Genomic DNA, 18,668 nt, shown 5'->3' on the forward strand with positions numbered 1-18,668 from the left:
CTGCCAGGAAACCCAGGGGGAAGAGATGTTGTACAGATGTTCCTGCCTAGGGAGAGCCAGGTAGCTCACAGCCAAGGTGGTATTTGGGAGCTGCATCCTACTGCAACGTGGCACATGTTGCTGTTGGGTTGGGATATGGTCCCACTTACAGCCTTTGGGAAAGCACTGGGGAAAGGCATGATGGTAAGCTGGGCCTGGCATTTCCCACAATGGGGAGCAAGAGCTGGCCCTGATATGTGCTACTGAGCACCCTGTCCCATCTTGGCTCCTACCTGAGGCCTTGAAGCATGAGGAGGAAGGGGCTGAAGGTGCCACAGCAAGAGCAAACCCATGGGTCTCCATGTCTCAGCCTGATGCTGGCATCTCTAGCAGCTCTTTTCTCGGGCCTCCTGCAGCTCCTCTGTGCATCCCACTGACTGCATTCCTCTTCCTCTTTCACTGCTGCTCATCCATCTGCTAACCATATTCCAGCAGGAGGATGTCATGGCAGGGACACGACATTCTTGGTCTATGTTGTATTTGTTTTGTTGGGTCCTCCTCTGCAAACATCTCTGGTCTATTGCTTGATGTGCTCCAAAGCCATGCATGTCTGTTCTTTTGCAGTGTCCTAGGGACTGCTTCTCTTGATATTTTCTTTATGAGAGATGAATGCAGTCAGATGCTGTTGCCCGCTGATAAGCCAAGGAGTCTTTAAAAATGCAAGTAAGGAGGAAAGTTGATGCAATACTGAGTTTTATTTCCTTAGCATTTGAGACTGAAATATATTTTCCTCCTTACGTTGCTGAGATTTCATTGAAACCCTTTCAGCAACAAATCTTTGAATAGTGACCTTTTATTTCTCCTAGCACAAAGGGATCCTAATCAGGTGCACCCCAGTGGCATGCTTTAGAGCAGGCTTTATTTTTTAAACAAAGCTTGCTTTTTCTTGCAGAGTAAATGTGCTATCTGTAAGCAAATAGCACTCCTTTCTTTAAAAAAATGTTAGGAAATCCCAATTCCATGCAGTTGCTCTGCACTCAGGCTATTAAAAAGTTTGTCAGTTTTGACGTACTCCAAAGTCTGCTTCAGTTTTCCTTGTTATCTTCTGAAATATTTTGCATGAAGTACTTTGACCTGCAAAGGAGAAGCTCTGTGGGCTTACTGGGTGTCCTCACTGCCTTTAGACCTGGTGGTGTGCTGTGAAAGAGGTCGGGGTGACTCAGTGGAGTGTGAGGGCTCACTAATGGGAAAGAACAGACTGGACACAATTTGTCAATAGCTGCAGTTGGAGAGATGGAAAAGAAAAATGCCTAGAGACTTGAATGGGTGGAGAGGCCAACGGTGTTGATATCCAGTGTTTTTGTAGAAGTTAGCATGCATCTCTGAACGTTCAGGTTCTGCGAAGTTCTGCCAGAGCTGAAGAGCCCTTAGCAGTCAATCATTGCTCGATTGGTGCCCCACAGCAGCATTTCCTTTCCCTTAGGTTGAGCCTGCCATAGAATGCATCTCTGGAAGGCAAAGGAGCAGCCAAGGGATGAACCAAGAGTTGAAAGCAGATGGGATGCCCTGCAGAAGGAAGGGATGAGTAAGTGAAGGCCACAGCTGGTGGCACACATGCACACAAGCCCTGAGCAGCTGTGTCATGACTTTAGCCAGTGCTGGGCACACTGCTTGTGAGTATGGCTCTGCCTGAGGATGAGTGCATCTCAGCTCGAAGTGTTTGGGTAAGCCTAATGCCTAACTCTGCAAGACTGTAAGGTGTGTGCGCTGTGCCCCTCAGGGATCAGCAGCTAAAATCCTTCAGAGCTTGTTTCCAAACAGAGCTGCTGTGACCTGTGGGTGCCTTGGGATGAAGCACAGTTGTGGAGAATCATTAACATTGATGAACAACATGCTGTGTGACCTGACCTGATTCTTTGTGTTGAGGAAAGCTTACAGCACAAGCAATGCATTGCTTTTAATGCTGTTTTTTTTTTTTTCCTCCACCTCCATTTTCTGTTGTTACAGTTACTGGAAGCATTTCATGCATAAGAAAGATGTTTCTGAACACACAAGCTGAGCATCCAGGGGTGGCTGCCCCCATTTCTCCATTGGCCCAGCCCCAAATCTCCATGACTCTTCTGTTAAGAGTTTATTCATATCAGTGAAACTGATGCTTATTGTAGAGTCATAGAATTGTTTGAGTTGGAAGAGACGCTTAAAACTCACCTGGTCCAACTCCCCTGCAATGAACAGGGACACCTATAGCTACTGAGCAAATTTGCTTAGTGCCCTGCCCAGCCTGACCTTGAATGTCTCCACAGACAGGGCATCCACAACCTCTCTGGGCAACCTGTGCCAGTGCCTCACCACTGTTAGCATAAAAAACTTCCTCCTTATACCAGTCTAAATTTTCCTTCTTTTCAATTGAAACCATTTCCCTTTGCCCTATCACAACAGGCCCTGCTAAAGTTTGTCCCCTTTCTTCTTAGACCCCCACTTTAGATACAGAAAGTCCACTCTCAGCTCTCCCTGTAGTCTTCTCTTCTCAAGGCTGAACAGCCCCAGGTCTCTCAGCCTGTCCTCACAGGGAGGTGTTCCATCCCTTGGATCATTTTTGTTGCCCTCCTCTGGACACGCTCCAACAGCTCCGTGTCTCTCCTGTACTGAGGACTCCCTATCTGGACGCAGTGCTCCAGCTGAGGTCTCACCAGTGCAGAGCAGAGGGGCAGAATCATATCCCTCTCCCTGCTGGCCATACTTCTTTGGATGCAGCCCAGGACACGGTTGGCATTGTGGGCTGCAAAGGCACATTGCTGGCTCATGTCCAACTTGCCATCCACCAGGACCTCAAGTCCTTTTGGACAGGGCTGTACTCTATCCTTACATCTCCCACCTTGGACTGATGCTGAGTGTTACCGTGATCAAGGTGCAAGATCTTGCACTTGGATTTGTTGAGCCTCATGGACCCACTGCTTGAGTCTGTCTAGGTCCCTCTGGATGGCATCCCATCCCTTAGACATGTCTACCACACCACATAGCTTGGTGTCATCCACAAATGTGCTGAGGGTGCACTCGGTCCCACTGTCGATATCATTGATGATAATATTAAGCAGCATTGGTTCCAGTACTGACCCTTGAGGGACACCACTTGTAGCTGATCTCTATCTGAACATTGAGCCATTGACCACCACTATCTGGGTTCAATCTCACAACCAGTTCTTTGTCCACCAAACAGACCACCAATCAAATCCGTATCTTTACATTTTGGAGAGAGGGATGTTATGGGAGGACTGTGTCAAAGGCCTTACTGAAGTCCAGATAGACGACATCAATGTCTCTTCTCTTGTCCATTGATGCGATTACACCATCATAGAAGACCACAAGTTTTGTCAGGCAGGACCTACCCTTGGTGAAGCCATGCTGGTTGTCTCATACTACCTCCCTGCCTTCCATGTGCCTTAACATAGAGTCCACGAGGATTTGTTTTATAATCTTTCCTGGCACAGAGGTGAGGCTCACCCTACATAATGTTGTAGGCTACGCCTCAATGTTTGTATGTGTATTGCACAAGATACGTTTATGTAATTTAGCAATCTCAAATACCCTTAGATCTGTTTTTCTTGGCTGTCTTTTTCCGCTATTACTTGGAGAAATGTCCTTTAGTGTATGTTACCCTAAAGTTGAGTGTATATTAAGCTGCTGCCATCAGGATTTTCTGGAGATAAGTTATATGGGAAATACATGAGGAGAGCTGAGCACTCAGCAGTGACCCTGTTGAGTTTTTGCCTATGTGCAAGAAAGTCGCTGTTGGTGTTGGTCCTTTCTGAAGTAGCAACCAGGGAAAAGCAGTTAGGAAACAAAGTATTCAATGCGAAAAATACCAATTAAAACGTACTTCTCACACTCTGCCTGTGCAGATTTTTAGGAGGAGAGCCTGATGAACGACATCTACAGCTGCGTTGGATCCCACTAAGGTTCTGTGATTTTAAATAAGAACTGTGTTACTGTATTTTCTCCTCAGCATCCTGTCAAGATGGCAGCATCTTGTATAAATTCTGGTTAGTTTTGTTTAATGTTGAGTGCCTTAGATTTTTCCACTGACTTTATAATTGCAGTATTTCAGACTGGAGTGCTTCCTTTGCTCTCCAATAATCCAAATCACAAGAAAGGTAGGATGTGACACATCAGCTATATAAATTAAAACCAACCATCACCCAATTTTTCCTATTTCCTGGCCTGTCCAAGAATTTTTATTGCTATCTACGAGCCATTTGGCTTTACCTAAAATAAAAATTCATCATATCTAAGGGTAGTTGTACTCGGCAGATAGAACAGCCATTAGAAAATGAAGGCTTCTTATCTCCAAGGAAATAATAATTGTGATCATTAATCAATGTCTGAGATTTGCATAGACTCTGTTTGCTGAATACATGACCAGGAAATTCTGCAGTGTAAGCAAGGCAGGGCTTTCTTGTTTGAGGCCACTTTCAGCAAGAACAATAAAATAATAAAAAACAACCCAACAACAAACATCACCACAGTAGTTCTCAGTTTTCTAAGATTTACGTGTCAGCTACCTTGCGTGGAAAAGCTGCTGCTGCATCCTTTTCTTCCTGTTAATAAATAATGGCTGTGTTTAGGAAAACACTAAAAATGGGTTTGAAAAAATCAAAAACCAAGAGCCTTTTTTGCCCTATTTGCTTTTTTATGCTTTCTCGGAAGCCTGGCTGTGTGCTGTATTATCTAGATTGTGTAGAGGAAATCCATGCTCTCCTGCTGACCTGATGTCTTCTCGGCTCGGTTCCCTTCCCGCACACCACCTGTGCTTTGGCACGGCACCCGGCACTCCTGCTCCATCTGGGATCTGACATCTGGTGTCACGCTGACACAAGTGGCAGGTATCAGGCTGTCCCCACGCATGTCCCTGGCATGATACAGCTCTCTGAGCAAGGTATGCAATTGCACCCAGCAGCTCAGAAAAAGAGCTCAGGAACAGACAAATGGCCCTGCTGTGAGTGCTCTCCAGGGGGGTACTATGGGCTTCCCCCATCCGTCCCTCACCTATTGGTGACATGGAAACCAGGAGAGATGCCGCCTCTTTCATCTGCAGGCGAGAACTGAGGTGATCTCACTTGCCAAGGCCAATGAACCTGAACAGAGTTTGTTGGCTTCAGCCTATTTAAAAATTAATATATTAAGGAAAAAAGCCATTTTTAAAAATAGGTTACATCAAAGTTTCAAGAGATGAAGAAAGTGTCAGGAAATGGTGCTCTGTTGTGTACAGTGAGCTCCTGAGCTGGTCCACCCAGCTTGCAGCAATCTGCATCTTCACTGCCAGCATGTACAATGTGTGCATCAGGCTCCTTTCTGCCTTGGCTCTAGCTGAATGAGGTCCTGCGAACCCCAGCCTTTATGAGGGAGCACAAGGTGCTGACCTCTTGCTGTAATGAGCCCTCATTCACCGGGTAGTGGTGAAGTTTGTCATTGTGACTCTGCAATGACATTTCTGCCCTGGTCCCCAGGCAGTGGGAGGCACTGATTTCCAGCTGACAGGCTCGTGGTTGTTGTCATACACTCTGACTTACAGGAAAAGCTCTTTCTGGGAAGAGCGAAGCTGCTTTTTGCCCTAGGGTTGTTTGTTTCATCCTATTTGGAGCTTAATGGACTCTTTGCACTTAAATGAGTTGAGCACAGTGTTCCCAGCTTACAATAAATCTATATAATCCAAGAGGAAAGCATATCTAAATTGTCCTAACTTAAAGTCAACAGATAAGCTGAACGTGTAGGATTAACACTAGGCAAGATCTAGAGGAGGAAGAGAAAGTCTGGATCCAAGTGTTCAGACAAGCTCCTCATAGAAACTTCTGTACCACCTTACCCCTCAGATCTCTGTCCAGGAGTGAGGGAGCTGTCTCAGCACAAGCTGCCAGGGGCTGAGTCAGTGCAGACAGCATGTCTTTCCTGGACTGCAGCAGGAGAAACCCTGTGAGCATTGCTGCCATAAGCCAACTGAGCAACTTCAGCTGAAATACACACATAGGTTTGCACCAGAAACTTTATTCTTGGAAAGTGTAATTTTGTAGAATCACAGATCATTAAGGTCTTGGAAAAGAGCTCTAAGCCCATCTAATCCAACCACCAGCCTACCCCCACCATGCCCACTAATGACATCCCCCAGTGCCACATCTACATGGTTCTTCAACACCTCTAGGGATGGTGACCCCACCACTTCCTTGGGCAGTCTATTGAGTTCCTCATCCCTATGACTTCCTCTGTCTTTCTCCTTCTCCCTCCCTCCCTCTCTTTCTCTGAGGAATGAGAACATTCATCATGATCAGAGTACTGCCATCATCCTCTCAGCCATCCTGGGGTACACATTGCAAAAGCTTTCCTTCCTCTTGCCATCTGAATTAATGTCCCGCTTGTGATATGCTACCCTTGAGGTAGAAGCCATACTTAGCATTTGTAAACTGCACGATGATTCAGAGCTATCACAGTATGAAGTCTTCCTGCATCAGAAAGCAGTGTACAGGATTAGAGGTGAAGAGAGAACTAATGACATCTGATCCAACTTCCCTTGGGGAAAGGAGACACCCATTTCCTTTTCATCCTTACAGACATCCCTTTCCTGGTGATGTGGCTGTTCTTCAAGAAGGTGGGATGTATTTCAAGCTGAAAGGCGTCCAAATGAAATGCCCATGTTTTATTTTGTTAGTCTGTGGATAACCAATTTAGAAGTGTTCTTATCAGAGCTAAGCAGAAGCTGAAGTGTTTAGATGTAATAGATGAAAACTAGGAGTCAGGGTTACAATTGAGCTGAAACCTTCCGGGGTAATGTGCACCCAATACCCTCACTACAAATCAGGGATCACTGCAAAATGGCTGATGGCTTCATCTCATCATGGTCTGAAGGAAGTAGATGTGGAAAATAATTCATGGTGGTCTCAGTGTTGAGAGGGTGAGCTCTGTCTCTAGCTCTTGTGGTTTCAGTGGCTGCGTGTCTTACTTATCCTTCTGGGGAGCTGTGCCTGGGGTCACAGAGCCTCTGGGTGGCTGATGCACATTACTTATGGAAAAGTACTCAAGGCAGAAAGGTTTGAAGTGTCGAGGGCTTTTACAGGTGTGTGTTTGTAGACTTGTAAAGTGGTTTGGGTTACAAGGGACCTTAAAGCCCAGCCAGTTCCAGCCCCTTGCCTTGGGCAGAGTTGCCACCCACTAGAGCAGGTTGCCCAGGGCAATGTGTTCTGCAAGAAGGGTAATAAAATGTTGTGCTTTGTGTGGCACGCCTCCAAAGATGCAGAGTCCTTTCAAATTATTAGCCCTCTTCACCTGTGGAAAGACAGATATCATTCCTACTCTTCTAGGACATGTTTGAACAGTAAGTGCCTGCATAAGAGGAGATGCCAAACTGCTGTATGCTTTCTTGTTATTATGGTACTTTTATGTAGATATGAATTTAGATGGGCTAAGAAAGGGGTTCTTGTTAGAGTAGATAATGCTGAAGTTCTGAAGAAAGTGAGAAACTGCAGACGCTTAAAGGTCTCAGATTTGGGCAGTCTGGGAAATGAATGGAGCTGGTGCTGACTAGTGAATCTGCATTTGGGCAGAGAAGGGTATAATGATGTCTGATGTAAACATTACAGTCATCATATAGCACAAAACTGTAAGGCTGCTGGGCCCACCCTTCTGCCAATCTTGCACTCACTGCTTGCTTAATTGTGATCTTTGTTAATGAGGGCTCTATGTAAAAGCATATCCAAATCTAGCTGCCAAACATGCTTTGTTAAGTGCTGTGTTGTGGTTGCAAAACCATGCCAAAAGGGTGAAGGTGCTGACATACAGATTGAATGGGGCAACGTGATCCAATGGGAGGTGTCCCTGCCCATGGCACGGGGTTGGAATCAAGTGATTTTAAGATCTCTTTGAATCCAAACCGTTCTACCATTCCGTGACTCTGTGATTTAACTCTTGTGTCCAGGTGGTTTATTATTTTATGGATTTCTTATTTGCTATCTTGGTTACTTGGCAGCAGTGCCCAATGCTTTGTTTCTTGATGAGGGCCAGCACAGTCCTCTGTTTTATCCTCAAATACAAAGCCCATGTTAGAGAGGGCAACATCCTCTTTCCTGCTGGTTTTGCAGTGCCAGTTCTTGCCTCCAACACAGAAGGAGGTGCTGTGCTGTCCTTGTGTTCAGAGGGTTGATACAGAGAAGCTCTAAACTCAACAGAGCTTATATATATATGTATACACACAAAAATAAGGTAATTCAGGCAAAAGGTCTTTGATTTTGACCTCAGTGGATGAGGATCAAGTCATCCCGTGCAGTGCAGCCCAGGATTCACCTCTGTTGAAAGAACATTCCTGGGACTGTCACTCTCTTTTACAGTCTGCAAACACCATTGCTGTTCTGCAAACGTTGAGTTCATCCTGTAAGTCACGCTACCACGTCCTCTCTGTACAGTATGTCTTTAAAGGTGATTGTTGTCTCCTTAGTTAAAATTTAACAGCTGGGATGAGAAAAGACCTTTGTCCTAGAGATAGATTCAGAGGTGTTATAAGATTGTCACATTAGAAATAATGAATTTAATCTCAAGTTTTGAAAAAAAAAAAAAAAAGTCTCCTGAGTTAGACTGCAAAGATGACGTTTGAAAAACAGAGGTCTGCCATACTAATCGGTACAGACTTTGTATTAATCAGGTCATAAGCTTTTTAAATGTTATGTATTTTCATGCAAAAAATACACGTGGAGTCCTGGTTGTGTCCAACACCTCTATCATGGAATCATTAAGGTTGGAAAGACCACAAAGATTACCTAAGCCAGCCCATCCCCACCATGCCCATTAACTGTGTCCCTCAGTGCCACACGTCCCTCAGTGCCACATCCACATGGTTCTTGAACACCTCCAAGGATGGTGACTCCACCATCTCCTTGGTCAGCCTGTGCCACTGCCTCACCATTATTTCTGAGAATAGATTTTTCTTAATACCAACCTGAATGAAGTTTGCCAACAATTCAGTGAAGTTCAAAACTGTTGGTGCCATTATCTGAGCACTCAACATTGTCCCCTTAGTCAAAATAATTAAATAAATGAAATAAATGCATAATTAAACCAAGATGTCACCACGGGAATACATTTTTTCTGCTTTTTAAATATGCTCTCCTTCTGGTGAAGCGAGTGCTCTGCCATATCCTTGTCTCTTGTGCTCTCTGCGTGGATGTGAGTGGTGACATGAAGGGTCAATGCAAAGATGACCCTGAAGGATGAGTAGATGGAATGGCTGGCAGGATAAGGTAAAGCAGGTGAGATACGTGGACTTTGGGGTGGTGGAGGACCCTGGGTGCAGACAGGCAAGTGAAGTTTGTGCTGGCCTCTGCTGGCTCTGGACATCCACGACCTTCCTCAAGGCGAGCAGCATGTCCTCTGCCAGCCAAGGGTGCAGGATGAGGCCCAGCACCAGGGCTTGCCCTTGGCAACATACACAGTAGCCAGTGTGACTGAGAGGATCAAAGTCTCAGGGGGAAACAAAAGTACAGTGTGGAAGGTATAAAATTGTCGTTTACAACGCGCACATCGCCCCGGTGAACTTTCTGAGGTACATGTTGTTTTAGACTTGTTGTCCTATAACCCCTAGAGACTTATTTCCTCAGCTCTTCCCTGAAGAGATAAGTGGCTGCCTCTCTGCAGCCTGGGGGTGGGGTGGGATGGGGTGGTATCTGCTCGTTAAATGGGAACCCCTCTTATCCCTGTTGCTCTTCTTTCCTAAAGCTGTGAGGAGACCAGCAGAGGATTCTTTCCCCACTCCCAGCCTTCCCAAACTCCCTCTGGACTGTTCAAATCTCTTCATATGGGCTGGCCCCTACTCAGTCACATCTGCAATTACACTGCTAGGGGTGATTTCAGCCTCTGATGCCATCCCCTATGGCCCCACACGCAAAAGTCTGATGGGACGGCTTTGGTGTGGCACTGAGGGACGTGGTTAGTAGGCATGGAGGTGTTGGGATGCTGATTGGACTGGACGATCTCAGAGGTCTTTCCCAGTCATAATAATTCTTTGATTCTAATGTGGAGCAAAGCACTATCCGCAGCAGTACCAAAGTGCTGCTACCTCCACATGTGGATGTGGAAAGCAGACTGAGCACTGCAGATCCAAATGAAAAAGTGCTTGAAAAAAAACCCATCCAGCGTACACAAAAAGATGAAGAATCATAGAATCATAGAAAGGCCTGGGTTGAAAAGGACCTCAAAGACCATCTAGTTTTAACCCCAGCTATGTGCAGGTCCCCCAACCGCAGACCAGGCTGCCCAAAGCCACATACAGCCTGGCCTTGAATGCCTCTAGGGATGGGGCATCCACTTCAAACATTGGACTGCTGCAGTGATGTCTCCCTGGAGCTCCCATTTGAAATGCCAACAACCACCAAACAGCAGCTCTCTGAGACAAGGCTAGAAGGAGCAAACCACTCTCAAAACCAATGCCTCATTGGTGTCACCTTTACCTTGCCAGGTGTTTGCAGCTGCCATTGCAGTGTCACCAAGGGTGGTGGTGGCTCAAGGACCAGTGGTGAGAGACCAGTGCATCCATCACTTGTACAATGCCCACATTGTGCTCTTCTTCTTGAAGAGGTGCTGTGTCAGAAGTGAGCCATGGGCACTCAGAAACTAAACTTGGATGAAAGGGGAACCAGTTTTAAACTAAAAGAGAGGAGGTTTACATTAGATGTCAGGAAGAAATTCCTTGCCCAGAGGGCAGTGAGGCCCTGGCCCAGGCTGCCCAGAGAAGCTGTGGTGCCCGCCCCATCCCTCAAGGCCAGGTTGATGGGGCCCTGAGCAGCCTGAGCTGGTGGGGGGCAGCCCTGCCCATGGCAGGAGTTGGGGCAGCTTGGTTTTGAGTTTCCCCCAACCCAAACCATTCTAAGATTCCATGAAAATGAAAAGAAGCTGAGAAATTGCAAGGGTATGCTATGTGCCCATAATAAGCTTCCTTTAAGTGTAAATGCTAGAAGGTATGACTTGGAGACACAGGCTTGATGAGGATTTATACATTTTCATACTGTTTTTCTTGTATTTTCTAGCCTGGAGTGTCCCAGCTATCCAGAGCTCAGCACTGCAGCAGGGCAGTTCCTGTGGAAAGAAACTGAGCTGTTCCAGGCTCCTGTCGCCACCAAACCCTCAGGGACAGGGCTCCGCCATGTCCATCAGCCAGGCAGTAAGTGTGTTTCCACACAAGCTGGAAAACAGAGATTTTTCCTGAGTTATCATAGCCAGCATTGGCTGTGACAAGGCTACTTGAGCTTTCCAAGCCCTCCTGGTTCTACGTTTGTCTTGCAACAGTGCCAAGAGCAGTATTATAAAAATGTCCACAGATAGCGATTCTGAATGTGAGCGTGTGCCTGAGCACACCTGCAGCCCTTGATTATGTGCCAGAGGAGTCAGAAGGCTTTTTTTTTTGGTGTGTGCGAAGTGGTGAGAAGCGTGACTGCCAATGGGACAGCTCTTAGCACAATTGGGTGATGAAGAAAGAGGTTCTTGGCTTGTTAGTTACAGCTTCTCTGTTTATGAGGATGTCCAGTAAGTTTTCTGGCCAGGAGTTTCTATGAAGTCACGTTTTCTGGAAATAGCAGCTCCAGGCTGTGTCACTGAGGAGTAGTTTGCAGTGAGCACCATGAGGTGCTGCACAGAAAGCAGAGAAAAGCCCTGGCTTGGCGACCTACTCCAGGTGGATTTGAAGCCAGTGGAAGAGCAAGGCTTGCTATAAAGACCAGTGAAATCATAGAATCCTAGAATTATTAAGATTGGAAAAGACCTTTAAGATCATCTAGTCCAGCCATCAAACAACCACCACCACCATGCCCATACATAGAATCATAGAATCGTAGAATCCTTAGGTTGGAAAAGACCTTCAAGATCATTGCCTCCAACTCATCACCATCTTGTCCACTAAACCATGTCCCTCAAATATCCCCATCACATTCCCATCTGTTCTTTGGGTGTGGTGGAGCCAGACGCAGTCTCATGTACTATTGTGGCATCCAGGCACATTTTAGGAGGCCCACAGGAAACTGAGGAAATGGCAGTGTGGGAATGTGGTAAATACAGAGAAATTAGGCCTGAGCAGGGCAGGTGTGATGCCAACTGTATCTGCTGCCTTGCAGAAACCTTCACAACAGGACAGAGCAATATGAGAGGAGGATAAGAAGCATGCATGCTTTTAATACCACAAACCAAGCACAAAGATAAGACTTGTTCTGTCTTTGGAGTTTGCCAAGTGAGGGGGGAGCTTTCAGCAAGGCCTGCTGTCGAGGCAGGAGGATTTAATGCTGCTTGACAGGGCTTCCCCAGTGGGCTCGCGCTGTGCACCAACCCTCTGTTCGCTCCCATATGGAACAGATGCTGTTGTTATTGCTGCTCAGAGGCAGCACTGAGATTAGCAGTTTCCACGTACAGATATTTCTCCGGCATTACATAACCCATGTATTTAACACACAGTAAATTTTCATTGCAAATTGGCTGCTGTGGGGGCACTCACATTTATAAAAAGCCATTTCCTCCCCAAGACGTGTAGTTACACTGTAGCTGTGGTTTGATCTGATTACGAAAGCTGTACTTGAGAATATAGTGCATGTGGGACTGTGGGATCTCAGCATTTAAAAAAAAAAATTAGAAGTCCCAGGGCTCATCATTAGTTTTTCAAGTTAAGCAGCATGGAACAGCTTCAAACTGTTTCATGTTCACCTGTGAGCAGCAAAGTAACGCTGTACGCAGTACGATGCTGAAAAGATGTGTGCAATGGATCGCATAAAGTTCTTCACCATGCATCTACCATGGAGTAGAGCAAAATCTGAGGTACAGTATTCACTCTCAGTCAGTGAATTAGGGAGAGAAAAGATTAGAACACACTTCAGACATCTGTCTGGCTGTCTCAGAAAACTTCATTTTCATGCTAAGTGTAGTTTTAGAATGTCACCCTGAAAATGTGTGACATTTTAATAGGCTGATTGCCAAGATTCACAAATCTGTTCATTTGCGTATGAATCACAGCATCAAATATTTTGGAAAACGTAAAAGAAACTAGAATTATGAGAGAACGCCTTACACTCCCCTTGGTTAAACTTATGTTGGGAAGATTCTATAGTTTTATTGTCTCTCCAGAGATTAAATTGTCACTCCAGAGATTAAAGAATGTTGTGGCATTCCTGTATGTATCATCTGGTCGTGATTGCATAGGTTCTCTATCACAACTGTCTCTAAACAACAGCCTGGTTATTTCCCTGCTTCCAGTAAGCCACACCACGTATGGCAGCATCATGACAGTCATTAGCTTCACCACATTTCTGTAGAACTTCCAATAAGATCAGTGGGATTGCACCAGCATCTCTCTATCCTTTCTCCACAGGTTGCTCTTCAGGTTGCTCAGTCAAATAACAGAGCCAAAACAAGCAGTAAGAATCATCCATTACAAAAATTCCATGCACTTCAATTAGGGAAAGCTCTGGAGCTTGCACTATGCGATTAGCTACTGTATGCCAGGGTCCCCAGTGAGGCATGTGGGAGTTAAGCACATGCATAAGTCCCTGTTGGACTAGGGTTTATGATTTAGAGCAAATCCTTCCACTGAAACAAAACTTCCTATCAGGATCTAGCCCTTAAACAATTTTAATGGGAGGAGGGTGCAGTCGTGTTCCTACAGCAGGTTTTCTCATCTAATATAACTAGCTCAGTGCAGGACTTGGCATGTCCTGAGCAATTGTTTATAGCTCCTGCACAGCACATCTGCTTTGGGAGCTGATTTGTGACGGAAATCCGCTCAAGTAGAGATGGTAAATTTGATTTATTTGTGAAAAAGAAGAGAAGAATTCCACAGCAAAACAATCTGGGTCACAATGTACTTTGGATTACAGGATTTAGTGCAGAAGAAAAGGCCCAGACCACACAGCCCAGATCCAGCTCCCAAGTACCACAAGTTTTGAGGTTAATCAAATCTAGGGCTTAGTTCATTCATTTGTGAGGATGTCTGTGCAGCTTGGAGCTGACCCCACACTCGGATCTTCTCATCTCCCTGGGGCTCCCCTAGGACTGTGCAAATCCAAGGGTCAGGCCCTGCTTCTGTTTGCTTGCAGCAAGCCCAAAGGCACATGCACAGATAGCTGGTAAAGGAGCCAGGAAGGCAGAGGCATTGATAGAGAGAGCTGACTGTGGGTCCCCATGGGCCTGAGGAGGTGTGCAAGGACGAATAGGTGGTGCCAGGAGGCAGGCATGTGGCTCAGTGCCATGGCAGCCAAGCTGTGTGAGGAGAAGGCCTTGTGTGTATAGGGCGGCCTTTCTCCACTGCAAGAAGACCGGAGTGGATGAGCAGCCTGGTGTGGGCTCACCTGTCATGGCTGGTGGGAAGGAGATTTGCATGGTGAGGCAGTGCACTGGAGCCCACAGCGGCATCTGGGCTCCTGCCTCTATGAAGACATTGCTGGAAGTGTTGCCCTTGTGATGTGGTTGTAAGACCAGAAATGTTACCAAAGCTTCTTCTCTTCAGGAGACCAGACCCTCCCCTCTCCTGTACAGCCCCTCACCTTGTATTCATTATGAAAGCACTCATCTGGCAGCAAAGTTGGGTCCTACCTGAGTGTATAACACAAAAGAAAACAAGGACGACTACGACACCTCTTTCTGTAGAAGAATATATTATTTAGCAGATCAGTTTAAAAGTAAAAAATAAAATAAAATAAAAATCTGTACATCTTTGAAAGTTCTTCTTGATGCTGTCACTTTTTGCATTCCCTTCATGAGGATAAAAACCTGCGCAGTGGTGCTGTGTGGTGCTCCCCTTTGCTAATGCCAAAGGACCCCTGACACTGCTGGGCACAAAGCAAACCTGTAAGTCCATGAAGGATTCTTCTGACTTCTAGTGCAGAAAAGAAAACTGCATCCACTATGCTGGGCTTCTGAATGTACTGTGAACACTACAAAATTCATAGGATAATACAGAGAAATGTGTTATTAGGGCCTACCTGGCAAACAAAAATATCTGCCAGGCCCCTGTCATTACATAAGCATCTGTTAAGCTGTGCTGTAATAGCATACTGCAGTACAGGTATGTGCAGGATCTTGACTAAAACAAGTTTTCATTTGTTTTGGACACCAGCGGTTTGTTTAACAGAAACAGCTCCTTAGCTCAGCTCCACTTCGTCCCTGGAGACAGCAGTTCCCAGTGCTGGCCGTAGAGGCAAACCCAACGGGGAAGGAGCTGTGCCATGGCCTGCGTGGCACCGCTTGGAAAGGGCATCCATCTTGGTGTCCATCTTGGCCACCTCACCCCAAGTGTCATTTCTGCTGGATTCCGCCACATCCGTTTGGCAAATGCAATGTTTCTCAAGAAGAAAATAACCGTAGGGGCAACATTTTGCTCAAAGTCTTTTTCTTCTCACTTTTCGGTAGTGCCAGTGGTCAGGCTGTCACTTTTCTTCTTCTGCAGCTGCAACGAAGAACAAAACAGTATTAGCGCCACAGACTCAACCAGTGCAGCTTTCCACTGCTGAGACTCCAGCACCCTGCTCCCTACAATTTGTTGTACAGGAGGCCCTGTTTCATCTCAACAGCCCTGAAGTTAGGTCTGGAGGAAACAGAACTCAGTGTTTCTCATCATCCCTCCTGTTAGACTCTAGGGCTATTCGCTGACTCTTATTGTTTGAGGTGATGTCTGAATTCAGGCAGCTCTTATTTTTCTAAGAACTCTTGCAACAACACACCGTTAATTATAGCTCCATCCGTTTGTATAAACTTTCTGCTTTGACAGCTTCTATAAACAGAAGTAAAATTTCAGCTTGGCTTGAAAGATGAAGAGGTCATGGAAAATCTTGCTCTTATCTTACGTTCTTTTTCGCTCCTTTGAGCTCATAAAATATTTTCTACTCCTTTATCACTCAGTGACCTCAAAACATACATTCTCTGATTAACCAGCTTTAGTATTTGTGCTGCTGAGGTTTTCCTCCAAACAACTTGGAAGGAGGTGAGATCTAAAGCCAAAAGCCACCATTCCCCTCATCCATCCAGGGACAACCACGTGAATGAACCTTCATTTCCCATATATCAAGAAATATCAGCACAACTAGTACTCTGGGGCACTTGCCAATTTATTTTAATGACACAGTGCTAGAGAGAGTCCTGTCTACATGATGAATTTTTTCATGTCAGAGAAAACCCCAGAGTGTGGTGCCATTTTGATAGGTTTTATTTACTTGTATCAGCAGGGGAAGAAGCACTGGAAGAGACCTGCAAGGAAGGTGTATCTTGCCATAGAAGGAGATTGTGCCTCAGTGGTGCAGTTTCTTGAACTGCACAGGCCCTGAATACCTTGCTGTTATCTAGCCTAGGCCAGGTCCTTCCAGGGGAAGGCAGCTTCCTCCCTGGAAGAGAAACTTGCTGCTACACTCCCCAGGCCATTATCCCTGGGGCTGGCCTTCAGGTGTCCCTCCTGCTGGCATCTCCCTCCCCATGGTTGAGCTGGGGTGGCTGGAGGATGCCCATGTGCATGCCAACAGTTTGTGACACCCACCTGCTTCCAGCTTTGTGTGATGAATATGGTTCTCACCTTTATAAGGATGCTGTAAGCATTCCTACTGCTTCAGAATTAAATGGCTATTAAATTGCAATGTTTAACTTACTAAATCATACCATTTGCTTTATGAAACAGATATTTAGAGCTTACCTCTTTCATAGCATCATCTATCTGTTTTAACTCCTCATAGCGGTCTCTGGACTCCCAAAGGGGCTGAAGCATCATCTCCTCCACTTCAGGGAATAGCTAGGTGAAAACAAGAGAGAGAAGTGCAACATTTCTTTTTGTATTCATAAACCTGCACCTGCTAGAAACAGACTAAAGGTAGACTGTGAAATGAATATCCCCACAGCTACTTGCACACATGCCAGAGCCAGTGTTGAATCTCCACAAGCTCCCAGGTCTGGTTCTGGCCTTGGTTGACCCACCTTTGTTACTGTCTCAAACATGGGGATGAGAACAAACTTCAGGAAGCCGATCTGTGCGGTTGGCTTGGTTACTTTATCACGGTCCATAAAAGGCGCCACTGGAAGACCCTCCGATTTTTCTCGGTCACTCTGGAACAAATTCAGAGTTAAAAAACTTTATTCTTGGCTAGAAGCCAAGAGAGCAATGTACCAAGGAGTCCACTAGCTACAGGACAGCAGTTTTCAGATGCAGATCTCAGCAACGTCTGAAGATAACATGGAATAGCAATATTCTTCCCTCAGGCCAATACATCCTGCCTCTGAATAAAGAGAACTCTGATTAGCTACATCTGCACAGCATCAGCAGGTATTCAACCAGAAATTACATGACCTTCTTTAGTAATGATTAAAACAAGTTCTGGCTAGCTTGTTCAATGGAGAATAAATCTATTGACTGAAATGAGTTTATTAAGCTACCTACTTGACTGCATAACTCACTGTTTCTATGTGGATTCATGGGCAATGTCACAGACTGTGCTTGCAAAATGATCCTGTTGTAGACTTTCTCTCACCTACTGACTCTGTGGGCACAAAGTGCATTCATTGGGTGACTGAAACAGTAAGTTACACGAATATTGTAATTGTGACAAAAAAAGTGCAGATGCCGTGAGCTAGAAGTGTTCCTGACACATCATTCAAGGCATTTGTCTCTCGCGAGAAGCTGTGTTCAGCTGGGAATCTGGTGAGGAACAGGGTTTGGGGAGCTTAAATCTGACCTTGCACACCTCAGCAAGTCTTCTGCTTTCTCATTAGAAAATGTTCATGCGTTAAAAAAATAATCTGAACTAGTTCTCTTGTAAGACTCGATATCATTCACTTGACAGCTTTCTTCTGCCACTGCTCTTGCCCTTTTAGCTCAAAAAACGTTTCTATGTCAAACAACCTTGAAAGGCTGCTAGAACAAGCTGTCTGCTAGTATTAGGATTTCTAGGTTGCTGTTGTCTTTCCTCTATGATCCACAGTCAATTGCATTCACTTGCATTCTGAACAGCTTCTATTGCTGACATGCTATCCTTCCATAAATGAACCCTTTCTGTCCTACAGATAGCCTGGCCTATCTGGCAGCAGAGCTGTCATGGCTCAGGTGGGATGCAGCCACAGCGGCTGGCTGTGCAAGTGTGCTGCACCTTCATTCTTACCTGCATAAAATATTCCTCTAGCAAGCAGTCTACCCAGGGCTCAGCGACTTCCATTGGGCGGACTTCATTGGAGATATCACAGCATTTTATCAGTATCATCTTCAGCTGAAAGAGGATAATACTTTAATACTGCAGTTTTCATGCCAGCTCTATTTCTTCCAGATAGAACACTTATCTCCATAACATGGTGAGGGGAAATGCTCTCAAACAGAAAGGACAGCTTTAGGATTAAATGAGGGTTCTTAAATGGATTATATTCCACTCTCCCAGTTACCCTGTGTAAATTACTTATCTATATGCTCTCTGCCTCAGTTTTTTTGCCTATAACATTGGGATGAATCCCAGTGGGACATGTGCTTCTTGCTGTGTGAAGAGGATCAACCCTGAAAGACCACGTACTCTGTGGAACAGCACTCAGAGGCCATGGAGAATGTCTTCCCTGGATGTTAAAGGCTCCAGGATTTTTAAAGCTGGAGTAGTCTATTTTCTATAGAGAAATTCCAAATTTTAAATATTTTTGGTGGAGTAGAAAATTGGTTTTTAACAGTG

General features: G+C 45.5%; 2 protein-coding genes across 3 annotated transcripts in view; both read right to left on the reverse strand.

Annotated features, from left to right (window-relative positions):
* Nucleotides 1–18,668, reverse strand: part of PKNOX1 (PBX/knotted 1 homeobox 1) — a 128,613-nt gene that overhangs the window by 89,237 nt on the left and 20,708 nt on the right. The window lies entirely within an intron of this gene.
* Nucleotides 14,623–18,668, reverse strand: part of PDE9A (phosphodiesterase 9A) — a 42,025-nt gene continuing 37,979 nt past the window's right edge. For both annotated transcript variants that reach the window (XM_052674244.1, XM_052674245.1), the window contains 4 exons: nucleotides 18,120–18,224; nucleotides 16,942–17,070; nucleotides 16,664–16,759; nucleotides 14,623–15,430 (listed from right to left, as the gene is read on the reverse strand). In XM_052674244.1, the coding sequence (XP_052530204.1) occupies nucleotides 15,380–15,430; nucleotides 16,664–16,759; nucleotides 16,942–17,070; nucleotides 18,120–18,224 (381 nt within the window). In that variant the 3' untranslated portion in view covers nucleotides 14,623–15,379. The remainder of the gene's footprint in view (nucleotides 15,431–16,663; nucleotides 16,760–16,941; nucleotides 17,071–18,119; nucleotides 18,225–18,668) is intronic.

This window comes from Tympanuchus pallidicinctus, unplaced genomic scaffold, assembly GCF_026119805.1.
Source record: "Tympanuchus pallidicinctus isolate F22 unplaced genomic scaffold, pur_lepc_1.0 scaffold14, whole genome shotgun sequence".
NCBI lineage: Eukaryota > Metazoa > Chordata > Aves > Galliformes > Phasianidae > Tympanuchus > Tympanuchus pallidicinctus.